Raw genomic sequence first — 24289 nt, forward strand, 5'->3', positions numbered from 1 at the left:
GTACTCTAGTGTAGTGTATTGAGTGTGGCAGTTATATGCTGACAGGCAATCTATACTGCCGTGCCTCTGCAGCACACAATCTCATTAAAGTGACTCTGTACCCACAATCTGACCCTCCAAACCACTTGTACCTTCAGATGCTGCTTTTAATCCAAGATCTGTCCTGGGGTCCGATCGGCACTTGATGCAGTTATTGTCCTAAAAAACAACTTTTAAATTTGCAGCCCCGTGCCCAACGGGCGTGGCTTAGAATATCTGGGCCCTAACTTTGCACCACCCCTCCGTCCCTCCTCCCCACCTTCTTCATCATTAGGAATATCACTAAAACATTTTCTCCTGTCTGAACATTGCACAGGTGCCTTAACGATCCAGCCCATGTGTCGGGCTGACACAGGTGGGGAATAGGAGACAATCTGCCTGGAGCATTCCTAATGATGAGGAGGGTGGGGAGGAGGGACAGAGAGGTTATGCCAGCCTAATGCATACACAATCTAGGCCACGACCGTTGGGCACAGGGCTGCAAGTTTAAGAGTTGTTTCTTAGGACAATAACTGCATCACCTGCCAATCGGACCCCAGGACATATCTTGGATCAAAAGCAACTATTCGAAGGTACAAGCGGTTTTGGGGGTCAGATTGTGGGTACAGAGTAGCTTTAAGGGTACAAACACACACAACTGATCTGCAGCGGATTTCTCGCTGTGGCAGGGCAGCACACCGATTGGCTAAGCTGAACATCCACCCGGGAACCCCCAAAGCAAGCCGGATCGCAGAGTAGGTAATGCATATGCTCCAGCCGGCGGGGGTTTAACAGGGCGGTCTCCCGACATACTCGCAACAGGATGTCAATCCTGCTGTGAGTATGTCTTGCCACAGAGACTACAGGGCAGGGATCTGCAGCGGATCTCGCTTCGAATTCGCAGCAAAAAATCCGCTGCGGATCCCTGGCCTTCAATTTATATAGAGGACATCCTGCTGCCAGTATTTAAGGAGACCGCCCCGTGAACCCTCTGCTGGCTTTGGGGGTTCCCAGCTGGACGTCCTGCTCTGCCAATCAGTCCTCTGCCCCGACGCAGCACACTGATTGGCTGAGCGGGACGTCCAGCCGGGAACCCTCAAAGCAAGCCGGATCCTGGAGCAGGTAATGTATATGTTCCGGTCGGCAGGGGGTTAACGGGGCAGTCTCTTTACATACTCGCAGCCGGATGTCCATCCTGCTGCGAGTATGTCTTCGATATAGACTACAGGCCAGGGATCAGCAGCAGAATTCGCTGCGAATTTGCAGCGAAAAATATGCTGTGGATCCACCCTGTGTGTTTGTAGCCTAAATCTCAATTAAACATAACTGAGGAGGACCAGGAGATGTAAGGGACAGGCCAGCAGACAGTGCAGGCTGCAGTCATATCCAGACTGTTTCTCTCTGTTACTGTGTTTATATTGAAGCAGAATCTTCACATACACATTCCCCGCTTATAAACAAAAATGAAACTGATTATTATTTAAAATTCTTTGGGGGATCAACTAATTTTAGCTCATGTCTAAGTAGGGAACAGACGTTCTAAAACACAGCTGTGATTTCACAGAGATTGACAAGAATTTGATTCAAATAGAGATTAGCAGCTCCCCCTGCAGGTGACTGGGATAAACACTCTGTACTAGAGGAAATAAAAATATAACATTACTCCCTAGAGTAATAGAATAAAAAAAGATGATTACAACATTTAACATGCTCCCACCCTATTATATAATATAATATTATGAGCAAGAGGTTGGTAAGGAAAACGGCTTTGCATTAGCTGGCAACTCTGACTAATAACAGGGTGAAACGTCAATGATGGCTGATTGTCCTCAAGGGATCTGAGAGAACCCCTGCCACCATCAGCAACCACTTATATTACTAAGTCATTACTTTGATTGCAGCTTCCACAGCTTATAATGGCCTTTCTGCTTTAGAAAGTTCAGCAAGAATGTATGGCAGATTAGTTAAAGGGTTTATCCAAAGTTAAAAAAAATTTTATATAAAAGTGAGCATCGCATCGGGCTCTTTGCCGAAGATGTCATTATCTCTATCTCCAAGCCAACTCAATCTCTCCCAATAGTGATGTCCATTTTGAATACCTTTAGCAAGGTTAGCTACTACAAACTCAATGTCACCAAGTCGGTTATATCGACTTGAATGTCCCTCCAATCCTTAAAAATGAATTAGCTAAACAGTTTCCGTTTTAGTGGTCCAATGGCGAAATCACATACCTGGGAATAGTACTTACCCAATCGCCCAACAAATTAGTTAAAGTTAATTTCCTTTCCCTCCTGGCCCAATTGGGGAAAGATATATCTTCCTATACCTCCCTCCCCTTATCGTGGCTAGGTCACATAGCCATTACTAAAATGGTATTATTGCCTAAAATCCTGTACATTTTTAGGAACCTGCCTGTCCTTTTTCCTCTCCCAATATTACGAAGACTGCAATCTGTTCTGATAAAATTTGTTTGGGGAGGGCAAAGGCCCCAAATGGCGGCATCGGTTTTGTATTTGTCTAAGCATATGGGGGGTCTAGGTTGTCCATGTGTTCTATCTTACTATAGGGATGCTATTCTGGATGAAGTGAAGAGATGGAGAGAAGTCTCAGTAAATACTCCACAATGAGTTGCCATGGAGAAGCAGGTATTAGGCACCTCTGACATGTCGGACTGTCTATATTCTCTTGACATGCCTAACCATACATTTGACTGTAAATACCCCACAATAATTGCAGGAGCACGTTTATGGACCTAAGCTAATCCCACAAAACAATTATGTCCATTACGATTCCAAACACTTTCATTATCAGCCATACAGATTGCCCTAAGGGGAACAGACTTTAGCAATTGGAAAGCGTCAGGTATACATACAATGGGTGACCTATTACTGGAAGGAACCCTTCCTCCCTTTCAGGACATTGTTGCTAGATATGGCTTATCCAACCATGATTTCTATAAATACTTGCAGCTTAGGCACTTTCTAGCCTAGATATACTGGGACTGGGATGTTCCTAAGACACAATATGAGGAATATTTTTATAATACTACTAAATGAACTAAAGGGATATCTGTGGCATACACTAATCTAGTTATATTGCACGCTAAAGGCCCCCTTCCATTTCAACTGAAATGGGAATCAGACCTAGACCTCCAGTTCACACCTGCACAGTGGAAATTTGTATTCCAATTACCATATACTGTTTCCAAATGTGCCAACCACCTAGAAGCTTCAAGAAAATTATTGTACCACTGGTATTATACCCCATATCGTCTATCCCAGTGATTTTCAACCAGTGTGCCGTGGCACACTAGTGTGCCGCGACACATGGTCGGGTGTGCCGCGGGGAAAGTTCCCCAAACTATGGTGCCCCTGTGAAACAGGAGAAAACAATGGGGGAGAGAAACCTGGGGATGGGGGAGAAACAGGGGAGGGAAGCAGGGGGGAGAGAAACAGCGGAGAGAAGCAGGGGGGAGAGAAGTTTGGTGGAGAGAAGCACAGGAGAGAAGCACGGGGGATAGAAGCACCGGAGAGAAGCACGGGGGAGAGAAGCACAGGAGAGAAGCACGGGGGAGAGAAGCACAGGAGAGAAGCAGGGGGAGAGAAGCACAGGAGAGAAGCAGGGGGGAGAAGTATGGTGGAGAGAAGCACAGGAGAGAAGCAGGGGGGAGAAGTATGGTGGAGAGAAGCATGGGGGAGAGAAGCACAGGAGGGAAGCATGGGGGAGAGAAGCACAGGAGAGAAGCAGGGGGGAGAAGTATGGTGGAGAGAAGTAGGGGGGAGAAGTATGGTGGAGAGAAGCACAGGAGAGAAGCACAGGGGGGAGAAGAAAACAGGCCCAGGTTTCACACTGAGTCAGTTTAAATACATTTAGAATCTATATTATTAACTATATGTATAATATGTACTGTTTTAGTGTCATTTTGGTTGGTGGTGTGCCCCGGGATTTTTTAAGTATAAAAAGTGTGCCGCGGCTCAAAAAAGGTTGAAAATCACTGGTCTATCCCATATCTATCCTTCATCCTCTCCGTTATGTTGGAGATGTAGGGCAGCAGTAGGTACACTACTGCACATCTGGAGGACCTGTACTAAGCTCACACCCCTTTGGGACCTTATTAAAGTTAAATTGACAGAGTTGCTTCACTACCCCATTCCGTGGGGACCTGAGGTTGCCCTATTGACCTTGCCACTGGATGATTTGCCCATCTCTCATTGAACTATTGCATTTCATGTCCTAATGGCCACACGTACAGCCATAGCTAGACAGTGGAAAACTCTAGATCTCCCAACTGTACAGGCTATCTTGGGCGTGGTGCAACACAATTATATTATGGAAGGCCTTGTTGCAAGGAGGCAGGGCAAATACGTTACATTTCTAAAACAAGAAGACTGGCCCTCAGGGAGCCTTGAACCCCTATAAACTTGCTTTGTCTAACTACAGTTAATACTCTTTGTATTGTTAATACTCTTTGTATTGTTAAAGTGTTTCTTTTTTGGGTCCTTTACTTTCTTCTCTTTTGGTTTAACTGATAGGCCAGTACTTTGGAGCTAGTTGTTGTTTTTCTACTCTGTTTTATGGTTGAGTACCTCCCATGTCCCTCCTTGCAACCCGCCCCATCTCCCCCCCCAGCCCTTACACCCTCCCACCCTTGCCTCTCCTTTCCCCTTCCCTTTCCCTATTATTGGATCTTGACCAGATCTTGATTTGTGATTTATATGCAAAAATTAAATAGAGCAAGTAGAAAAGGTTTGTTACAAAAACCTGGCTATGTATACAGGGCTCCAGACTAAAAAATTTACCTAGGAGCCATTGGCTCCTAACCTGAAAAATTTAGGCGCCAAATAGAATATTTGGTCGCCAACATTTTAAACCATGTAAAATTAATGTTATGTTACATGGGACTTACTGTGTGCAGAGGCCACGGCAGCAGCCTCCTCCTTTAGATCCTTTCTTTTCTTAGTTTGAAAACGTTCAACATGGAAACTTGCAACTTGACAACCATATACAGTCTGACAACCATATCCAGTCTGACTCAGTACTTCAGCCTCACTTGGCTAGCCTTTTAATGAGGCTTACTCTTCTGAACTTGAACTTAAAGGGAACCTGTCGACCCCCGTGCCGGGGTGACAGGCTCCCAACCCCCCGTTAGAGCCCCCTATATTCACCTCATCGCGCCGGGTCCCGCTTCTGAAGATGGTCGGGTCACGGAGATCTCAGCCGCTGCAACCCGGCGTGCGCTGAGAGATGAGTCCAACGCTCATAGAGAATGATGGGAGAGTCCAGCGCTCCGTCATTCTCTGAGCGTTGGACTCATCTCTCAGTGTGCGCGCCGGGCTGCAGCGGCTGAGATCTCCGTGACCCGACCATCTTCAGAAGCGGGACCCGGCGCGATGAGGTGAGTATAGGGGGTTCTAATGGGGGGTTGGGAGCCTGTCACCCCGTCACGGGGGGTGACAGGTTCCCTTTAAAAGCTTGCAACAGTCTATACATACTGAGCTAGACTTATGACTGCAGCCATAGTGACCCCCACAAGATGTGTATATAGATAGATATATCTCTCACCTAGTGACTAATGCAAGTGACCCCCTACAATACAGACACCTGAGGGGCCCTGATAATAATAATAGTGCATATATCTATCTCCCAGTGTCTGCAGCCAGTCTGCCCTACACTTATAGATGGCCCCCTCCCCTTATAGATGACCCCCTCTACCCCCATTATAGATGCCCCCTCCTCCCCCCCATTATAGATGCCCCCTCCTCCCCCCCATTATAGATGCCCCCTCCTCCCCCCCATTATAGATGCCCCCTCTTCTCCCCCCCATTATAGATACCCCCTCTTCTCCCCCCCATTATAGATACCCCCTCTTCTCCCCCCCATTATAGATACCCCCTCTTCTCCCCCCCTTATAGATACCCCCTCTTCTCCCCCCCTTATAGATGCCCCCTCTTCTCCCCCCATTATAGATACCCCCTCTCCCCCCCCCATTATAGATGCCCCCTCCTCCCCCCCATTATAGATACCCCCTCTTCTCCCCCCCATTATAGATACCCCCTCTTCTCCCCCCCATTATAGATACCCCCTCTTCTCCCCCCATTATAGATGCCCCCTCTTCTCCCCCCATTATAGATACCCCCTCTTCTCCCCCCCATTATAGATGCCCCCTCTTCTCCCCCCCTTATAGATACCCCCTCACCTTATAGATGCCCCCTCTCCCCCCCCCCATTATAGATGCCCCCTCTTCTCCCCCCCATTATAGATGCCCCCTCTTCTCCCCCCCTTATAGATACCCCCTCACCTTATAGATGCCCCCTCTCCCCCCCCCATTATAGATGCCCCCTCTTCTCCCCCCATTATAGATACCCCCTCTCCCCCCCCCCATTATAGATGCCCCCTCTTCTCCCCCCCATTATAGATGCCCCCTCTTCTCCCCCCCTTATAGATACCCCCTCTCCCCCCCCCATTATAGATGCCCCCTCTTCTCCCCCCCTTATAGATGGCCCCCTCTCCCCCCCTTGAAGATGGCCCCTCTTCTCCCCCCCTTATAGATACCCCCTCACCTTATAGATGCCCCCTCTCCCCCCCCCATTATAGATGCCCCCTCTTCTCCCCCCATTATAGATACCCCCTCTCCCCCCCCCCATTATAGATGCCCCCTCTTCTCCCCCCCCTTATAGATGCCCCCTCTTCTCCCCCCCTTATAGAGACCCCCTCTCCCCCCCCCATTATAGATGCCCCCTCTTCTCCCCCCCTTATAGATGGCCCCCTCTCCCCCCCTTGAAGATGGCCCCTCTTCTCCCCCCATTATAGATGCCCCCCCCCTTTCCTCTATGCTAAGCAATATTTAAAAAAAAACAAACACACAAACTCACCTGACAACCCGCTCCCCCGGCGATCCTCTTCTTCTTCGGACGCTGTCCCCGGCTGATGCGCGGCTGCCGGGGGTGTCCCGTCCTATCCCCGGCAGCGCGGCGCATCAGTGAGCTCCTGTACGCCGGGGCTGTGACTTCTGACACAGGAAGCGTCTCTGACGTGCGCTTCCTGTGCCGGAAGTCAGGGCCCCAGGCAGCTCACTGATGCGCCGCGCTGCCGGGGATAGGACGGGACACCCCCGGCAGCCGCGCATCAGCCGCGCATCTTAAAGAGACAGCGCGCCGCCGCCGGGGCCAGTCGCAAATGGCGCCCAGATTAATAAATCTGGGCGCCATTTGCAAAAAGTCAGTCGCATTGGCGACCATTTTGGTCGCCATCTGGAGCCCTGGTATATTATACATATGGCACTGTATAGTCCTAATGTGTATTACTAATGTGCAAGAGGGATACCAATATATAGTTACATGTAAACTGGTCCTACTATTTGAAGAGCCCAAGAACATCTTTCATAGTTTGTATTATCATATGTTTTGGGAATATAACTCATTTCTTGTGAATATATCTTTCCCATTACAGCTAAATTCCACATTGTTGTACTGCTGTCATCCTGAGAGCTGTATACTTTGTAACTAAGAACACACTGCAAACTCATCACAGGTAGGCATTGCACACTTTTCCCAACAGTGAAGGTTGTTCTGTTTTTTGTTATTGGTTTTTTTTTAAATAGTATTTGTTTTTGATACAGAATACATAGCACCAGAGTTACTGATCCCACACCTATCTGTATACAATATGAAGATTGAATAATAAACCTGGACATTCAAGCCCCAAGACTGAAATTGCATACCAAAAGAATGGGGCTAGTTACCATAAAACTCTTACTTTATTTAATAAAAAACATAAAAACACAATTACATAAATTAACAGAGAGGCAAACCAGACTAAGAAGAAACAACAGGTGGCAGTATTTTACTCACATCATATATCTATCTCATACACATAAGAGTGAGCCATTAACCCTCTATTACCATTGTGCCTCTGTCACATGCCTATGTGAAGTTGAGCCCCCCAATAGGGCACTGCAATCACAGCCCACTCACAACCAAGCCACAAGATACATCATCAGTGTTCCTCACACTCACCCATTAGATGCTCACAAGTAGTTCCCCCACAAGTCTAAAGCTACTGGAGGATGTATGGGAATAACCCATAAAATGAATGCAGCAATTAAGGTCTGGAGAGTTAGGGGGCCAGGGATGTACTTTGAAGTCTTTGTTATCTGCTTTCAACCAATGTTGGACACTTCTAGCTGTGTGACATGTTGCATTGTTTTGCTGAGCGATCCCAGCTGTCTCAGGAAAGACAATCAGCATTTATCAATGTTTACGATCTGCAGGGATGAATTCATACCCAAATCGGTTGAAAAGGCCTTCCTCACGGATGAGTGGCTCCAGAGAATGCCACAAAAACAATAAAAATGGCACCACCAGCAATGTACTTCCAGCAATGTTGCAGGGTCTTTGTTCTATGATGTTTTTCACCTGACACGCCAATAGCAATCCTTTGGCAATAAGAGGAGGTCCAATTCTCATACTGCTGTAAAAAATACCTTTCTGCCAATGCATGTTTGCAGAGGTGCAGTGACTATCCCTCTGCTTTGGAGCCCCACAACCAACAGGGTTTAATGAACTGTTGTTTCAGAAACACATCTATTAGTCCCTGGTTCATTTTGGCAGTGAACTACTCTAGTTTAGCGTGTCATGCATCCTTGTGCACCTTTGTAGCAAACAGGTTCTCCACCTGTATAATAATCATCAGTTAGGCTGGGTTCACACTACGTTTTTTTTAATCCGTTCTTTTGCAAAAAAAAAAAAAACAGATTGAAAACGGAGGGAAAAAACTGATGGATGTGTGTGCATCCGTTTTTCTACTGAATTCCATTATTTAAAAAAAAAAAAAAAAACGGATCAAAGCGGATACGTTTTTTTTTAACGTACACAAAAACGTAGTCGACCTCATTTTTGTGTCCAGATAAAAAATTAACTGTTTTTATAGTTTTTTTTAATAATGGAATTCAATGGTAAAATAGATCAAACCGGAAGCCAACACATGCATCCATTTTTTGCAAAAAAAGGATTGCAAAAAGTAGTGTGAACCCAGCCCTAACTAATGTCACGATTATGCCGCTCCTGTCACACAATAAAAATGGATCTGAAGACAGTTTAGCCTCTCTGACTGCATACCTACAGTATCTTAGTTTATTTAGCGATAAATATAGAGAGACAAGGATTCTTACATTGCCTCCGAGCAGGCAAAGATGGTAATGTTTTTTTTTTATTTACCTTCTTTTATTTCGATTTTAAAGATGGTAATGGTTTAGTTGCCCCGGTTTGGGCTCTCTTATTCAACTATCACTATGCTTGCACCAACTTCCATGTTTGTACAAGGGACACTCCTCCAGCATACAGCGCCTATACAAACAGTGAAGACAGGAAGCGTGTGGTCCATGCTATACTAAACTGTAAGCTAAAAGAAAAAAAGTTTAGGGTAAAAGCTAAGTATCCCAACTATCTCACACCAGACTAATCTGTCAAGGGTTTTGGAAAGTTACATTTCTGAATGTAAAGTGTGTGCCCCACCCTGTCGTTTTTTCCCCTCTGAGATCAGCTATTTACAATGCCTATAAACACTTTATACTTATTGGGCAACAATAACTACTGGCGTCCAATAAGAAAGAATTACACAGAACTTAACATCTGGATGAGCAGACAAGCAGCAGAATTCTAAATATGATTATTATACATTGTGAATGGAATTAGCCATAAAACGTCTAGTACCTTGGCCACAGGCAAAGAAGGCAGGGAAAATAACAGTGACATATGTTTAATCAGTGTAAGCCATACTCACATGTCAATCAAAGATAGTGAATCAGCAATAGAATTACAGCCAGCTGTCACAGATGCATAGATGTGCAACGCCATAGGCTGGTTCAATAGAGGGGCATACTTTATACGCCACTGTGACACAGACAGGCACTTGGGCAGTACAGTAGGGACTGGTCTGTGTATATTTAAAGCTGCCAATTAAACACACAGTCAAGCCAGACGCACGTGGGATTACTTAACTTTGCGTGCAAACTGCTGACCTTGGACAGGATTTGATAAAATTAGGATCCAAACTGATCTAATTTGCTCCAGAGGACACAGAAAGATACAAATTGCATTGGCAAATAATTTAATATAAATAGCCAGGGACTGTAATATGACGTAGGAAAATATGGGAAAAGAAAGTGTCTGCAATAATAAAGAACCAAACCAAAGTCCTTGCTTCTTCTTCACTGCAGGGAGACAGCGCACTCATCAATCTCCGAAAATTAGCTTCCATAGTTCTTAATCGAGCACCTGCCCGCTACAACTCTGAACAACTGCAAACAATGATTACTTCTGAGAGAACATGTTTTGGCTAGGACTTATCCTTTGGGCCCTGTTATCCCTAACCGGTGTTCCCCATATTGTACGCAGGATTCAGCCATCCACTACCCCTATGTCCTTTGAGAAGGGGCACTGTAAATCTGCTATTAGGAAAAACAGCCTACTGGGATATATAACTGTACATCTGCAGAAAAATAAAGCAGGGATGAGGAGGAGGGAAATTGCTACTGTAAGTAGGAGGCAGAGAGTACATTACTTAAAAGAATACTCCAACATGACAATAAGTCTTTATCCAGACCAAATATTAGATCTACAAGCTGGAAGGAAAAACTGAATACTGCAAAGCATTTGCTGGCTCATTCAGACTGATCGAGGTCATCTCAAAACCAACACAGTAGCCTCACTATATAAATAAATCAGATGTCTTTCATTGGTGCTCGTCACACCTGTGAGTTACTGTCCACACAGGTCACCAACTCTAATGTGATGATTATAGTTGTATATTTGTAACCACAGTGTCAAGAAGGAGCAGTGCTATGAGATCAGACATACAGTAGTTGTCATGAGAGAATGCAATCTGATTTATACGTCAACTTCAGTACAAAGATATCTCACTTAGTGGTGACACCTGAAATACACTGGCTGAATATCGCTTGGAAAGTACCGTGTCTCTTCATCTCTGCTCACCTTTTTCTACCATAGACAGACAATATAATTTAGGCTGCCCATGCATCTGCCTGATAAAAAGCCACGCAAAAGTGTGCACTCCTCTTATACTATAGAGAATATAAAAACATATTAGCCAAATGTTCCTCAGCAGCTTCCTTACCTGTAGTTAACAAACCACTGAGACTGCTGACTGGATTTAAGGGAAACCAAGTTAAATAAAGTACTAAATAAATCTGAAAAGATACTTAACATCCTATATAAACTTGTAAACATCACATATTTTAAAAGGGGGAGCTTCAAACCCCAAGCTCCACTACACCAGTCTGTTGTATCTTATGAATGCCATGAGCGCAACAAGATAATGACCAAATGCAAGTGGTTTCAATGGCCCCTGAAATGCCTGGAAGCAGCTTTCCATTAAAACTACTGGGGTTTAGGTGTTGATGACTGAGTATTATTTCATTGCAGGCATAAAAAGAATGAAGTCACCAAAACACCTGGGACTGTGAGGGAACAAAGTCTGCCAGCTGGATGACATCCTGTGTCACTTCTGTAATCGTAGCTGCTACAAGGACAGAGGCTCTACTGTGAGATCCATGCCAGTCACTACAGAGATACACCCGTGAGGGGATTAATGAAGTGGCCTTTATAATCTGGATGGATCGCACCTCAGTAAACGCAGCTCATCATAATAACTATGTTGTCCGCGGCTGAAGTTTAACACTTCTCTACAGCCACATTGTTTTCCTCTAAGCCGATGTGAGCGGCCAGCGCTCGCTTTATTCCTTACAGCTGATCACAGCCTCACATAATTACAGGGCTGGGAGGCGAGTAATGGCTCAAAGTCTCCAAAAGTCCCAAATAGATATTTCATAGCTCATTGTTACAGGCATCCCAAGGAAACCAATCCCAAGAAATATTAATGGATTGGCAGTTTCCTTGACATTTACATATGAAGCGAGCACATAAAAGGCCAGAAACATCTGTTCAAAACAGGGATGTGCCAAGTAACCATGCACACGGAATAGACGGTACCAAATATTTCCACTGCATTAAAAACTTCCTATTCAAAAGGGAGGACTACAGAGTGGACCAGGGAACCATTTTGTGGAAAAAAAGAGAAAAGAATGCCACTTCAAAATGATCTTATATCCAAAACAGCAATGAATAGTCGGTCAGCGGGCTGCAGCAGCGTGGCCTGCAATCTGTTCACTTCCAGTCAGCCATAACTATACAATGCTACTACAACACTTGTAACTTTTTTCATTTAGTTATGTTTTACCTGTAGTCAAAACTGTAATGTCTCAATTGGAGGTTTTTATTTTTAATAGGGGTAAATGTGACACTGACTTATACTCCAAGACTTCTCAAAAACTGAAGTCACAGGACAAAAGAAAAATTTATTTTCACTAATGTAGCTCCACTAGGGCATCACACTCATGATCTTATTTGCCACACTTTCCATTGTGTGAACTGACAGGTCTGTGTGGCCGCTATACAATGAATAGCTTCCGCACAAAACTGACATGTTAGCTTTTCGTGCAGCCAGTTGGAATCTGCGCCAGAGTGTATACTATGTGTATACACTCCAGCCGGGATTCCCTCTGACTTCTATGCAATGTATCTTTTGTATTAATCATGGCCATTGTTGCAATCTGCAACTACGGCCGTGATTAATATAAAAGATACGTTGTGTGAACGTAGCCCTGATATTGTCACCCTCCTTATAGTATGTGCTATTCTCCGCCACATCAACAATCTTAGATACTGCACATATATATACATTGATATATACCTATATAACACCTAGGCAGAGTTTGTAGGCGGTTGGGTCCTCTCCCTAGCCAGGAGATGAGGCTCAATTGCCCTAAAGCCCTGCTTGGTGACACTTTCCAAACACACAGAAGAAAAATCATATATCTGACTCTTTGAGCTTTCTGTCAGAATAGGTTTCCTAATTTCCTATAAAAACACCTCAAGAGGCTTGCTTTTGCCTATTGGAAAATCACACTGTCTTACCCAGCTCTGAAAGAAAAACAAACACTGGGGAGGTCTGCGCACTGGGCATGAACGGGGCTGAAAGTGACAAGGGACTGTTCATCTAACTAGAAATTCCCATGCTTTATTGAAACAATCTTGAGAAGACTTCAAAGTCTCATCTAAATGGAAAAGGCCCAGAGCACTGTAACTTGTATTTCACCACAAGTTATGCAAAATCAAGGCCGACGTGGCTTTATTACAGAATCAGGCACAGAGTCCACATCTGCAAGTACGCAAATGAAAACAAATCCATCTCCAGACCAGAAAACCAACTTGTTTCGTGTCAGTAGATAACATCCGAAGAGGCCACTGATGTCCTCTCTGGGAGTTACTTCCAGGAGGTAAATGGGTTGGCAGAATCCGCTGGGTTTTCCAGCATACATTATCAACCAAGGATTTTTTTGTTTTTCTTATTACCTGAGAGACAGAACTAATGGATTATCAAGTTTAATGCTGGGAAATCTGATTCTTTTGCACAGTGCTTGACCCGTTTAATAAACTGCACTATGATACATGCTCTGACATTGCTAACAACCCTAGGATTAGCAGGAACGCTTCTGTCATTTTGGAGCCAGCAAAGCCACTGTACAATACAGACTTTCTCACTGTTTCTAGATCACGCTATTACAGTCTGAGGGACACCATAAAAGACTAATGTATTCCAGTTGTGGAAATTACTGGCAGAAAACAATTGTGTGTGCAAGTTCTTTTTGGGAAAGGTGGTTTATAGAGCTTGTAACGTGCATTCCATAACTGCAGCAGTTTACACAGAAAACGCACACACGCTACAGTTGCCTTTGCCCTGGACAAACAACTTAGATTTGTTTTCCTCATGAATACATGCCTTACATTTAGTTTATGGTCTGTTTTAATATTTAATGGATGACATACAAAATTACAGAAGTATAAAAGCAAAAAAAACAGGATCTTTAGAAACTGATCAACAAGAAATTTGCTGAAATTATGATTTATATCTGTAATTCGGAGCCCCTCTAACACTTTTAGAGAAACAATAAATTAATTAAAACCAGTAAGTAAATGACCTAACTGCAAACAAGAACAAGGTCCTGCTGTGAGTTTCCTGAGAAAAGCAGATCATTGCTAACGTGTTTATTTTTAAAGAGTAGCTCGTGCCAATGTCCTGGCATGATTAGATATGCAACCAGCCTCTGGGCTCCCTCTTGAAAACTTCCAGTAACCACCAAATGCATTCAACACTCAGGCCAGTAGATATAAACTTTCAGGCATTTGTGCTTGAAACCATCAGTATATATTCAGTATAAACTCAAAGGAAAAAAGCGAGCTCTTCTACAGGCTGCTATGTTTACAATGTACTTGCTGCTCAAGGCTAATCAGTCAAACATTGCATGCTTGTTTTTTCTGAGAGAAACCATACCCAACTCTGTTAGAGCTAACTGCGGTCTGGACACACTGCATATGAGTGGGAAAGCTAATACGAGACTCTTCCTCCAACTAAAGGAACTGGCTGGCAATCGCAAAACGTACGTCCACACAGGAAGAAACGTAAGCAAAAGACTGCTGAAACCATGACAGGAGTCAATGCTGAAAGTCTGGGAATGAGATGGAAATTATTAAAAAAAAAAAAAAAAAAAAGGAGAGAGGGGATCACCACTTCTATATAGTGAAGTGATCCATGGTTTAGACAAAATCAATAGTCATGAATATGAAAAAATGTCAAGAAATAAGGATGAAATCACTGTTTAATGTGACTTTAGGGGAGAGAATATGTCACCCAATACTGTACAATTATCTACTTCTAAAAATTCCATCCCATAATGGTCTATTATTGGAAATGATTAGTTACTGTTACAGTGCCTCCAGGCTAATAGTTGCCCGCAATCTGAAAACAAGTTAGAACACAAATACATGGGAGTAGGTGTCCTGTTGTTCCATGTAGACTCAAATAAGTGTGTTTTAAGTAGTAATTAATAATAATAATAATAATAATAATAATAATAATAATACTAAAACAGGTACAGAACATAAATTAACCCTTTGAGGACCAGGCCCAAAATGACCCAGTGGACCGTGCAAATTTTGATCTTAGTGCTTTCGTTTTTCCCTCCTCCCCTTCTAAGAGCTCTAGCACTTTCAGTTTTCTATCTACAAGCCATGTAAGTGCTTGTTTTTTACAGGAATAGTTGTACTTTGTAATGGCGTCATTCATTTTACCATAACATGTATGATGGAACCCCAAATATATTATTTATGAAGATATAAATAGGTGAAATCGTAAAAAAGAATGCAATATGGTAACGTTTGGGGGGGTTCCTGTGTCTACGTAATGCACTATATGGTAACAGCGACATGACACTATTATTCTATAGGTCAGTCCGAACACAACCATATGCAGGTTACACAGATTCTCTAATGTTATATATTTTTTTTAAATGAAATCCTTTTTTTTGGCAATTAATTATAAATAAAATGGGCCTATTGTGACACTTATAACAGTTTTATTTTTTCACCTACGGGGCTGTATGGGGTGTCATTTTTTCCGCCATGATCTCTAGTTTTTATTAATACCATATTTGTGAAGATCGGACGTTTTGATCACTTTTTATTATTTTTTTTTTATATATATAATGTAACATAAAATCGGTAATCCGCGCACTTTTTTCCCTCTTTTCGTGTACGCCGTTTACCGTTCGCAATGACGCTTGTTATATTTTAATAGATTGGACAATTACGCACGCTACGGTATACTATATGTTTATTTGTTTATTTATTTTTATATGTTTTATTTATATAATGGGAAAGGGGGGTGATTTCAACTTTTATTGGGGGAGGGGTTTTGGGGCAGTGTGTTAGTGTTTTTAACTTTTTTTTTTTTTACACATTTGAAGTCCATTTGGGGGACTTGTACATACATTAGTGTGATTTCTACACTGACCATTGCTATGCCATAGGCATAGCATTGATCAGTGTTATCGGCGCTATGCTCATTGAGCCTGCCTGTGCAGGCTTAGTGCAGCAGATCACCGATCGGACCGCACGGAGGAAGATGAGAGACCTCCGGCGGTCCGTTTTACCGATCGGGACCCCGGCAGTCACACTGCGGGGGTCCCGATCGGTAAGTGACAGGGGACTCCCCCTGTCACTTACACTTAAACGTCGCGGTCGCGGCGTTTAAGGAGTTAATGACACGCGGCAGTGCGATCGCTGCAGCGTGTCATTACCGGTGAGGTCCCGGCTGCTGATTGCAGCCGGCCCCCACCTGCTATGAAGCGCGCTCCGCTCCGGAGCACGCTTCATAGCGGGAGAAACACCCAGGGCGTACAGTTACGCCATGGAAGTCTGTCCCCAGACGACCTAGGGGACTATAACTATACGCCCTGGGTCGTCTAAGGGTTAAAACACTGGATTATCTAACAGATACAAGCAGAATGTAAACATTTAGTTTGAAAGGAGATCACCACGCTGTAAAGTTATGTTAAAATATCCAAAATCCTGTGATCATTGAAGTATAATTCTCATTGTACAGAACACGCTGGACAACAGTACACAATTTATCCCTCAGAGCAGGCTATACATCACATACCTTCAGAATTGAGGGTGATAAGAGTCACGTTGTTTCCCATGTTGGAGTTTCCAGAGTTTCCACAGTTGGACAATGTGTCACTGGCTTCAGATCCACTGTCATCATCATTGTGGCTGTCTTCTGGGCCTGGAACCTTAACGACAATTGTATTGTGCCTTCGTCCACTAGTGCTGTAACATAATTTGACATTTTTCTTACTCTGGGTCAGTGTTCATGTCTGTGTGCGTCTGAACATACATATAATTCAGACTTCTGCAATGCTTCACAGTAGAGCAAACAAATGTAAGGGAAGAGGAAAGGATGAGAGGGAATTTAAAGAAAAAATAATATATATAAGAAAAATGGCCTCACAGTAAAAAACCAACAAACAAAAAAAAAACTTGATTTCTTTTGTGAATCATACACTTGAAATAGCTGAATTCTGACAGTCCCTCATGACTATTGTTTTAGGTAATAATTTTAGGCTGGCTTCACACTGCCTTTAAATCCTGGAAAAACGCCAAAAAAAAAAATGCCATGGCTTTTTTTTTTTTTTTTTGCAAAAACGCCAGCAGACAGATGTTAGCTGAAAGTCAGTGGAAGTTTATGATTTGCCTTACACACATAGCATTTTTGTGGCGTTTTTCTCTCCTCTCTGGCATTTTTGAGGCTCTGTGGCAGTTTTGCTAAAACACAGCATGTTTAGGGTGTGGCTTTTCTTTTGCAAACTGTGATGTTCTTTCTCCCATAGACTTCAATGGGATTGTTCTGGTTGTCCCAAAAACACCATTGTTGATCGTATGCCTTTTTTTTTCCTGGCATTTTTGTCACCTTTTGTCCTCCAGCAGCTAGGTTGTGTGATGGAAAAAAATAGCACGCAAAAATACCTAAAACTTTGGCTTTTTTTTAAGAGGGGGGTAGGGGGGGCTTGAAAAACACCAGACACAAAGTGTGTATGAGGGCACCCTAAAGGGAATCTTTTCGCACAATTTTCCATATAAAAGTACAGCCAGTTCCAAAAAGCTACTAGGAAAGTATGATTAAATATACCTACAGTATGTTATGTTACTAAATGCTGCCGAGGTGCCACAGCTTAACTTGCCCCCTCATTCTCCCCATTAACTTTGCCTGGTGGTTTGGATTCCAGAGAGGTATTTCAATATTGAATATGGCACCTTAAAGGGCAACTCTGGATAAGAAAAATTAGTTTTCTATTAAAAGTACATTAAAAGTTATATAGATGTGTCTATACAATGTATTACCGTATCTCTACGGCTCTGCCACACTGGTAGCTGATAGAAATCCAGGAAGTGAAGAAAACTGGCCTCTGTGCCAATCCACATTGTCTCCTACTCCCACTGCTCTCTTACCTTAGGAGACAAATATTCCATGCCTCTGTCTCACATTGTGTTTGCTAGACACAGGCTGAAGATGCAGACAGGGGGTGATTCACCAAGAGGTTTTAAACATTTATCTTCACTGTTACACTGGAAAACCCTTAAGTCTGTGCACAGTCATTACAACCTGCATCTTGCAGATATTAGGCCCCTTTCACAGTACGGAATTGGCACAGATATGCCGTGTAAGACTCCCCCCGCGCGGACTCTGCACTGAATGCTGCTTTCTATCTGTTTAAATGGGAGGGCTTGCGCGCCTCCGCTCTTGGAACTGACATGTCAATTCTTTGAGCAGAAAGACGCAGAGAGCAGAGGCGCACAAGCCCTCCCATTTAAAGAGACAGAAGGCATAATTCGGCAGGGTGTCCACCCGCGCAGAGGGGGTTTATGTACGGAATTTCAGTGCCGTTTCCGTAGTGTGAACGGGCCCTTGTGAGAACACAATTAGTACTAAGAGTTGGTTAGCTGTAAACAGACATATTACCTATTAAGCATATTTTCCAGGCTTTCTGTTGCTCTGTTCATTGACTCCTCCTGACCCTCCAGTTTGGCCACTACAGAGTTCTGTCTTTCATTGTTTAGGATAACAGTTGTCTGAGGAACGACACTATGGGAGAAAATATTACAAGATTTAAAGGATTATACTAGATATTAGGATGACCTGCACAAAGCATGGCAATAGTAAAAACTGGTAAACAGATAAACATGCAAACTAATGTGAATTCAATATACAATCAATGAGTCATCATTTTAACTAAAGAGCTCCCTTGGTGCTGCCAGCTGGAAAAGCCAAAGATTTTCCACCATGTCAGAAATCTCACTATTATAATGAGCAATCAGTGTTAACAGGCTATGTGTGACCAGCTTATGTACACGTATAGACGGCTCGCAATTGAATTAAGTGTCATTTATTCACCAAACAATGCTGTTTTCTAAAAGAAAGGCAAATACTAATCAACACTTTTCTCCAAACCTATGAGGTCAAGTACAGGCACTTCAGCCAAACAGGGAAGGAAAAATAGTTGAGAAAACACAACTTGGAAAAGCCTTAATATATCGTAGTAATTGTGTTTACTGCTCTTGAGTGGAATCTGCTTTTCTCAGTTAAATAACCTACAATTTCAAAAGTGCGCTGTTCAGCCAAGTTGTGTCGGTTCCCGGATTTTTACATTCTGTCTTATCACTTTGCAGCAGTTTAGCACATGTCACAATATTCCAGTGCTCCGAGCACTGCCCCCAAAACAAACATCTTAACAGGGGAACTGGTCGGGCTTCAGTTTCCGAGTGCTCACCACAAAGTATTATAGTCTACTTTGTTCCACATAAAAACACTGGCATACAAGGTGGAAAAATGACTACAGCAAGCCACAGAGGTAAGTCCAAGATCAGTTTTATTGACAACAGATCCTACACTTAATGGACAAGTTCAAAACTTTTTTCCTCTGGTTTCTCAACTAGCATAGTGCAATGAGGCCAAGTAAAGCACCAGTAGCCATAAAGTTTACCAACCCAAAGGGGAAGCTTATCAAGCTGTATTATAGTAAGAATCTCCTTTATTAACCATGGCAACCAATTAGATCTATAGTGAAATGAAAGCTGAGCTGTGATTGGTTGCTACGGGCAAAAAAAGAACATTTTAAAGTACAACGGCTAAATAAAAGTAAAGTAAAGTAAAGACAAGTGTAGGGCTAGGTTCACACCAGCATCTCACCCTCCGGCACAATCCCATTTTCTTTTCCGTTTTGATAACAGAGAAACAGAAACTAGCGGATCAGTCATACTCCCTATTAATTTAATGGGATTATATTATACTTTGTTTGGCTCAGTTGTGCTCCATTTTTTTAAAGAAAAAGGGAACACAAATGGAAAGTACACATAAGTTTGTTTGTTTTCACATTATAGTCAATGATGACAGATCTAAATGGAAGGTATTTCTGTTTACAAGTTATCTGTCAGCATACTTCTTTCATTAAGCATGCGCAGAAGATTAACCCAGGACAGAATAAAAAACGATATGCAAATATATGCCAACTGAGGCAAAATTATGTAAGTGATCTGGTTTTGAAAGCCAACATGCAAATTGACTGATTAAAAAAAAACTGCTAATTTTACAATCGGTTCATTTAATATGGACACATCCATTCATTAACATGGACAAATGCAGGTGAGAACCTACTCTTAAAGCAATGTTCCATCAGTAACTATGATACAGTATAACTGTGCTTATATTTTAGTCATATGGAGAACTGGATCTAATAGCTTTGACCTCAAATTGTCCAACAACTAGACGCACCTACTGAATTGGGCTCAATATCTAGTATGCGCTGCTGTAATGCACTGTGAGAGACTCAACTTTTTTTTTTTTTTTTAACTGTGTTCTCCTTGGTGTAAACAATACATAAAGTAGAAGTCTGGCAAAAATTTTTACTAAAGTATTGCGTTGCCCCTCAAAAGTTATACAAATCACCAATATACACTTATTACGGGAAATGCTTATAAAGTGCTTTTTCCCTGCACTTACTACTGCATCAAGGCTTCACTTCCTGGATAAAATGCTGATGATCCGACTCCCAGAGCTGTGCGGGCTGTGGCTGCTGGAGAGGATAATGGCAGGGGGACACTGAGGGACACAGGGCACTGCACTGGAGGGACACTGAGCATCCCTCTGCCATCATCCTCTCCAACAGCCACAGCCCCCACAGCCCTGGGAGTCGGGTCGTGACATCACCATTTTATCCAGGAAGTGAAGCCTTGATGCAGTAGTAAGTGCAGGGAAAAAAAGCACTTTATAAGCATTTGCCTTACTAAGTGTATATTGGGGATTCGTATAACTTTTGGGGGGCAATAAAATAGTTAGATACATTTTTTGCTGGACTTCTCCTTTAAGTCACAATGCAGCAAATTTATAGGATCAGTGAGCAATTTCACCCTACACCCATAGAACATCTAACAAAGTTGGATTTGTAAATTATTTTGGCAAATACATGAATTTAGCAAACTCGCCTCCTTCTCCTGATATGTTGCTCTTTTTCTCCCATTGTGGAAAGGTTGTTGTTTAGGTTACCAAGGATAACTTTAAAAAAACTGTATGTGTAGGGTGAAAATGCTCACTATAACCCTACATAAATTCCTTCAGGGGTATAGTTTAAAAAATGGGGTCACTTGTCGGTGGTCCCCACTGAACTGGTACCAAAAACCATTTCTGCAAATCTATGCTAAAAATGCTGCTCCTCCCCCTTTGAGCACAGCAGTGAGCGCACCTAGCAGTTTATGGTCACATATGAGGTACTGCTGTACTCAGAAGAAATTTCATGACAAATCTGGGGTGGATATACTTGTGAAAATTATTAATTTTGAGCTAAATGTACAATTTGTTTGGGACAAATTGGACTAAAAGTGGACTAAAGCATGTAATTTTTATTAATATCAATGCAACAAAATTGTTGGCAGATGTCAAGTTGATTTCATTGTAGAACACAAACCCAAATGCATGTGAAGAAATGTGTGAACAAACCCTAAGCACAGTTAGCACACAAGTACAGAAGAAAAGGAACACTTGCTCATTGAATTTACAAACTGTTTTGATTTACAATCTTCTCTGCAGACAATAAATCTACATGTGGCTGCCAGCATCATTACACCTTCTTAATTGCTCTTCCTGACCCATGAATCTTGGCGCCCATGTTGCTTTCTCACTGAACCCAGTAAATCAGCCTGAGACTCCCAATATATGTAAGGCCCCGTTCCCACTGAGCAAAGCTAGCGGAATTCCGCGACGGAATTGTCCGCCGCGGAATGCCGTTAGCCTCCCGCTCATAATGGGAGTCTATGGGAGGCGCGCGCTGCTGCTCTGTACGCGCTGAAGAATGAACATGTTCATTCTTCAGCGCGGACAGGGCAGGAGCGCGCGCCTCCCATAGAGTCCCATTATGAGCGGGAAGCTAACGGCATTCCGCGGCGGACAATTCCGTCGCGGAATTCCGCTACCTTTGCTCAGTGGGAACGGAGCCTAAAGCGGACTTTGGTTTGTCAGCATCAGTAACAAACACATCTGGGCCAAACAGTCTGAGATAAATTTATTTATAAAGTCATAAGTTTACCAGAGAGACTGGTTTGTGCCAAACATATACAATGTAGCCATAATATTGGGCGGGGGGGGTGTTTAACAACCACTGAAATTTGGCAAACGGACATAGATCAAGGCACGCAAGATGATGGCAAACTAAGGCAATGTAGAAATCACATTGAATAGAAAGGAGTCTGAAATAAACACGTTTCTTTTCAAATCAATAAAATGCATGTGCATTTTGCATGGTTTTTAATATGTATTTTAAGCTCATTTAGGGTTCACACGTACAGGATCCGCAGCAGATCTGCAGCAGATTTGATGCTGTGTTCAGTTATTTAGATGAAATCTGCTGTGGATCCGGTGCGTGGGAACGTAGCCTTAAAAAGAAATTTCAGCGCAATGCAAAACACACTAGGCATTAAGAATAAATGTAACTCCAATTTTCCCACATCACACATGTAATCGGTTCAATTTAATAAACTGGAAACTGGTAATACCAAGGAATCCCATACATTTACTGGCTAGAACCAGTGAGTCTCTGCTTAGTCAGCAATAATTTATGGCCTGTTCATATGAGATTACTAAAAGAAAATTTACAGGATTTTACGACTAAATCTAGTGAAAGCCTCAACAAGGCTTTCCGTTTGCAGCAAGGCCTGGCAAGACACTGAACCCCACATACCCCTCTTCCCAGGCTGCATTCCTTTCATCACCAATAGTGCTAACTGCGAATGTAGACCAAAAGGCATTAAAAAGAAGCAAGTCAGCTCGCAGAAATTGTATACCACCAGAAATGCTGCTGTGTGTGGCCTGTGGTCAATACTGGTAAATTCAAACTATTTACATGTTTTATAATAAAGTCAGAATGCATTATATTAACATTTTACAGGGTTTATACATTGGATTTCTACAGTAAAATTACTCAGTAACGCAAGAAATGTTACTGAGAACCAAGCAGTGAGAGCTAAAAAATTGTGTCTGCAAACTGTAAACAATTTTAAAATGAATAGCTACATTATAGGATGAACGCAATACATGGCAATAATTATTTTGTCCTGACTTACAACTAATACAATACTCCAGGGCTGCATATACTATTCTACAGTCTTCTGGACTAAAACCTCTCAGCATTCCTTACTAACTTAATGTCGGCATATGATTTTCTCTGGTGATCTGCATTCTAGAAAGAATAGTTAACCAAAGTGCAATCAGCAATGATAACCCCATAATAATCACTGTCTGAAAACTGGATGAGATAAAGGAATTTAAAAAAAACCTAAAGGAGAAGTCTTGGGTTTTCTAAAAGCCAGCAGCCTTGTATATCCCCCTTTCCTGCATCCTTCCCCTCCTTGGTTGAACTTTATGGACATGCGTCGTTTTTCAACCGTATAAACTATGTAACTATGAAATTGATTTCAAGTAACAACTTATCTCTTCCCATGCCCGCGGTGAGCCGCTTGAGCGGCCACAGGACCCCTGCTGGAAGTCATTCTCCCCTGAGTTGTGATGACTCCCACTCTCTCTCCCTCTAGCATTTGTGTTTTGCCCAAAAAGTGATTCTTATCTTTAAAAAAAAATATACATATATATATATATATATTGTAGGGATCTTCCCGGGGGATGGTGTGTTTGGACACAGTTCAGGCAGCAAACTTGGACTTATAAAAACAGCTTTGGTGTTTATTTGTAGCATAAACGGTCCAGCAACATAAATACAGCAACACCGTGCATTGAGAATAAAACAAAACAAAAAGTCCTGCCCGTCTGGGCGCTTACTAATACACAGGTCCCCTTCCTGACACTTCACTCGGCAGGTAGTATTGCAGGGTGTGCATAAGCCCCAGCAGCGGCTGTATCCCCAGCTCCCAGCAAACACACCATGCAGGCTGTTCACTCCTGTCTGAGAGCAAACCAAGGATCCTCTGCAGGGCTTTTCTCTGTCAGGCTGATTAGGGCCAGAGACACCTGACCCCAAAACCTGACCTGGATCGGGGGGAGGGAATGGCAAATCCCACTACCAAAACCTATCTGCCATTCCATGTAAGTCCAGGCCCGGCAATAATAAATAATAGCTCAGCAGCATAACACTGCTGAGCACAGATGCCTCCTGGACTCACCATCTCACGCTCCGTATTAACCTGGGTGAGATGTACACCCCCTCGAGCACTTTTCCTGTGACATGTCCACAATATATATATATATATATATATATATATATATATATATATATATATTTATTTATAGCTAAAAT

At 42.8% G+C, this 24289-nt stretch overlaps 1 protein-coding gene across 2 annotated transcripts in view; it reads right to left on the reverse strand.

Annotated features, from left to right (window-relative positions):
• Window positions 1-24289, reverse strand: part of BANP (BTG3 associated nuclear protein) — a 388611-nt gene that overhangs the window by 282164 nt on the left and 82158 nt on the right. For both annotated transcript variants that reach the window (XM_069966291.1, XM_069966292.1), the window contains exons 5-6: window positions 18454-18576; window positions 16594-16763 (exon numbers count right to left, since the gene is read on the reverse strand). In XM_069966291.1, the coding sequence (XP_069822392.1) occupies window positions 16594-16763; window positions 18454-18576 (293 nt within the window). The remainder of the gene's footprint in view (window positions 1-16593; window positions 16764-18453; window positions 18577-24289) is intronic.

Source organism: Dendropsophus ebraccatus, chromosome 4 (genome assembly GCF_027789765.1).
Source record: "Dendropsophus ebraccatus isolate aDenEbr1 chromosome 4, aDenEbr1.pat, whole genome shotgun sequence".
In the NCBI taxonomy this organism is placed as follows: Eukaryota; Metazoa; Chordata; class Amphibia; order Anura; family Hylidae; genus Dendropsophus; species Dendropsophus ebraccatus.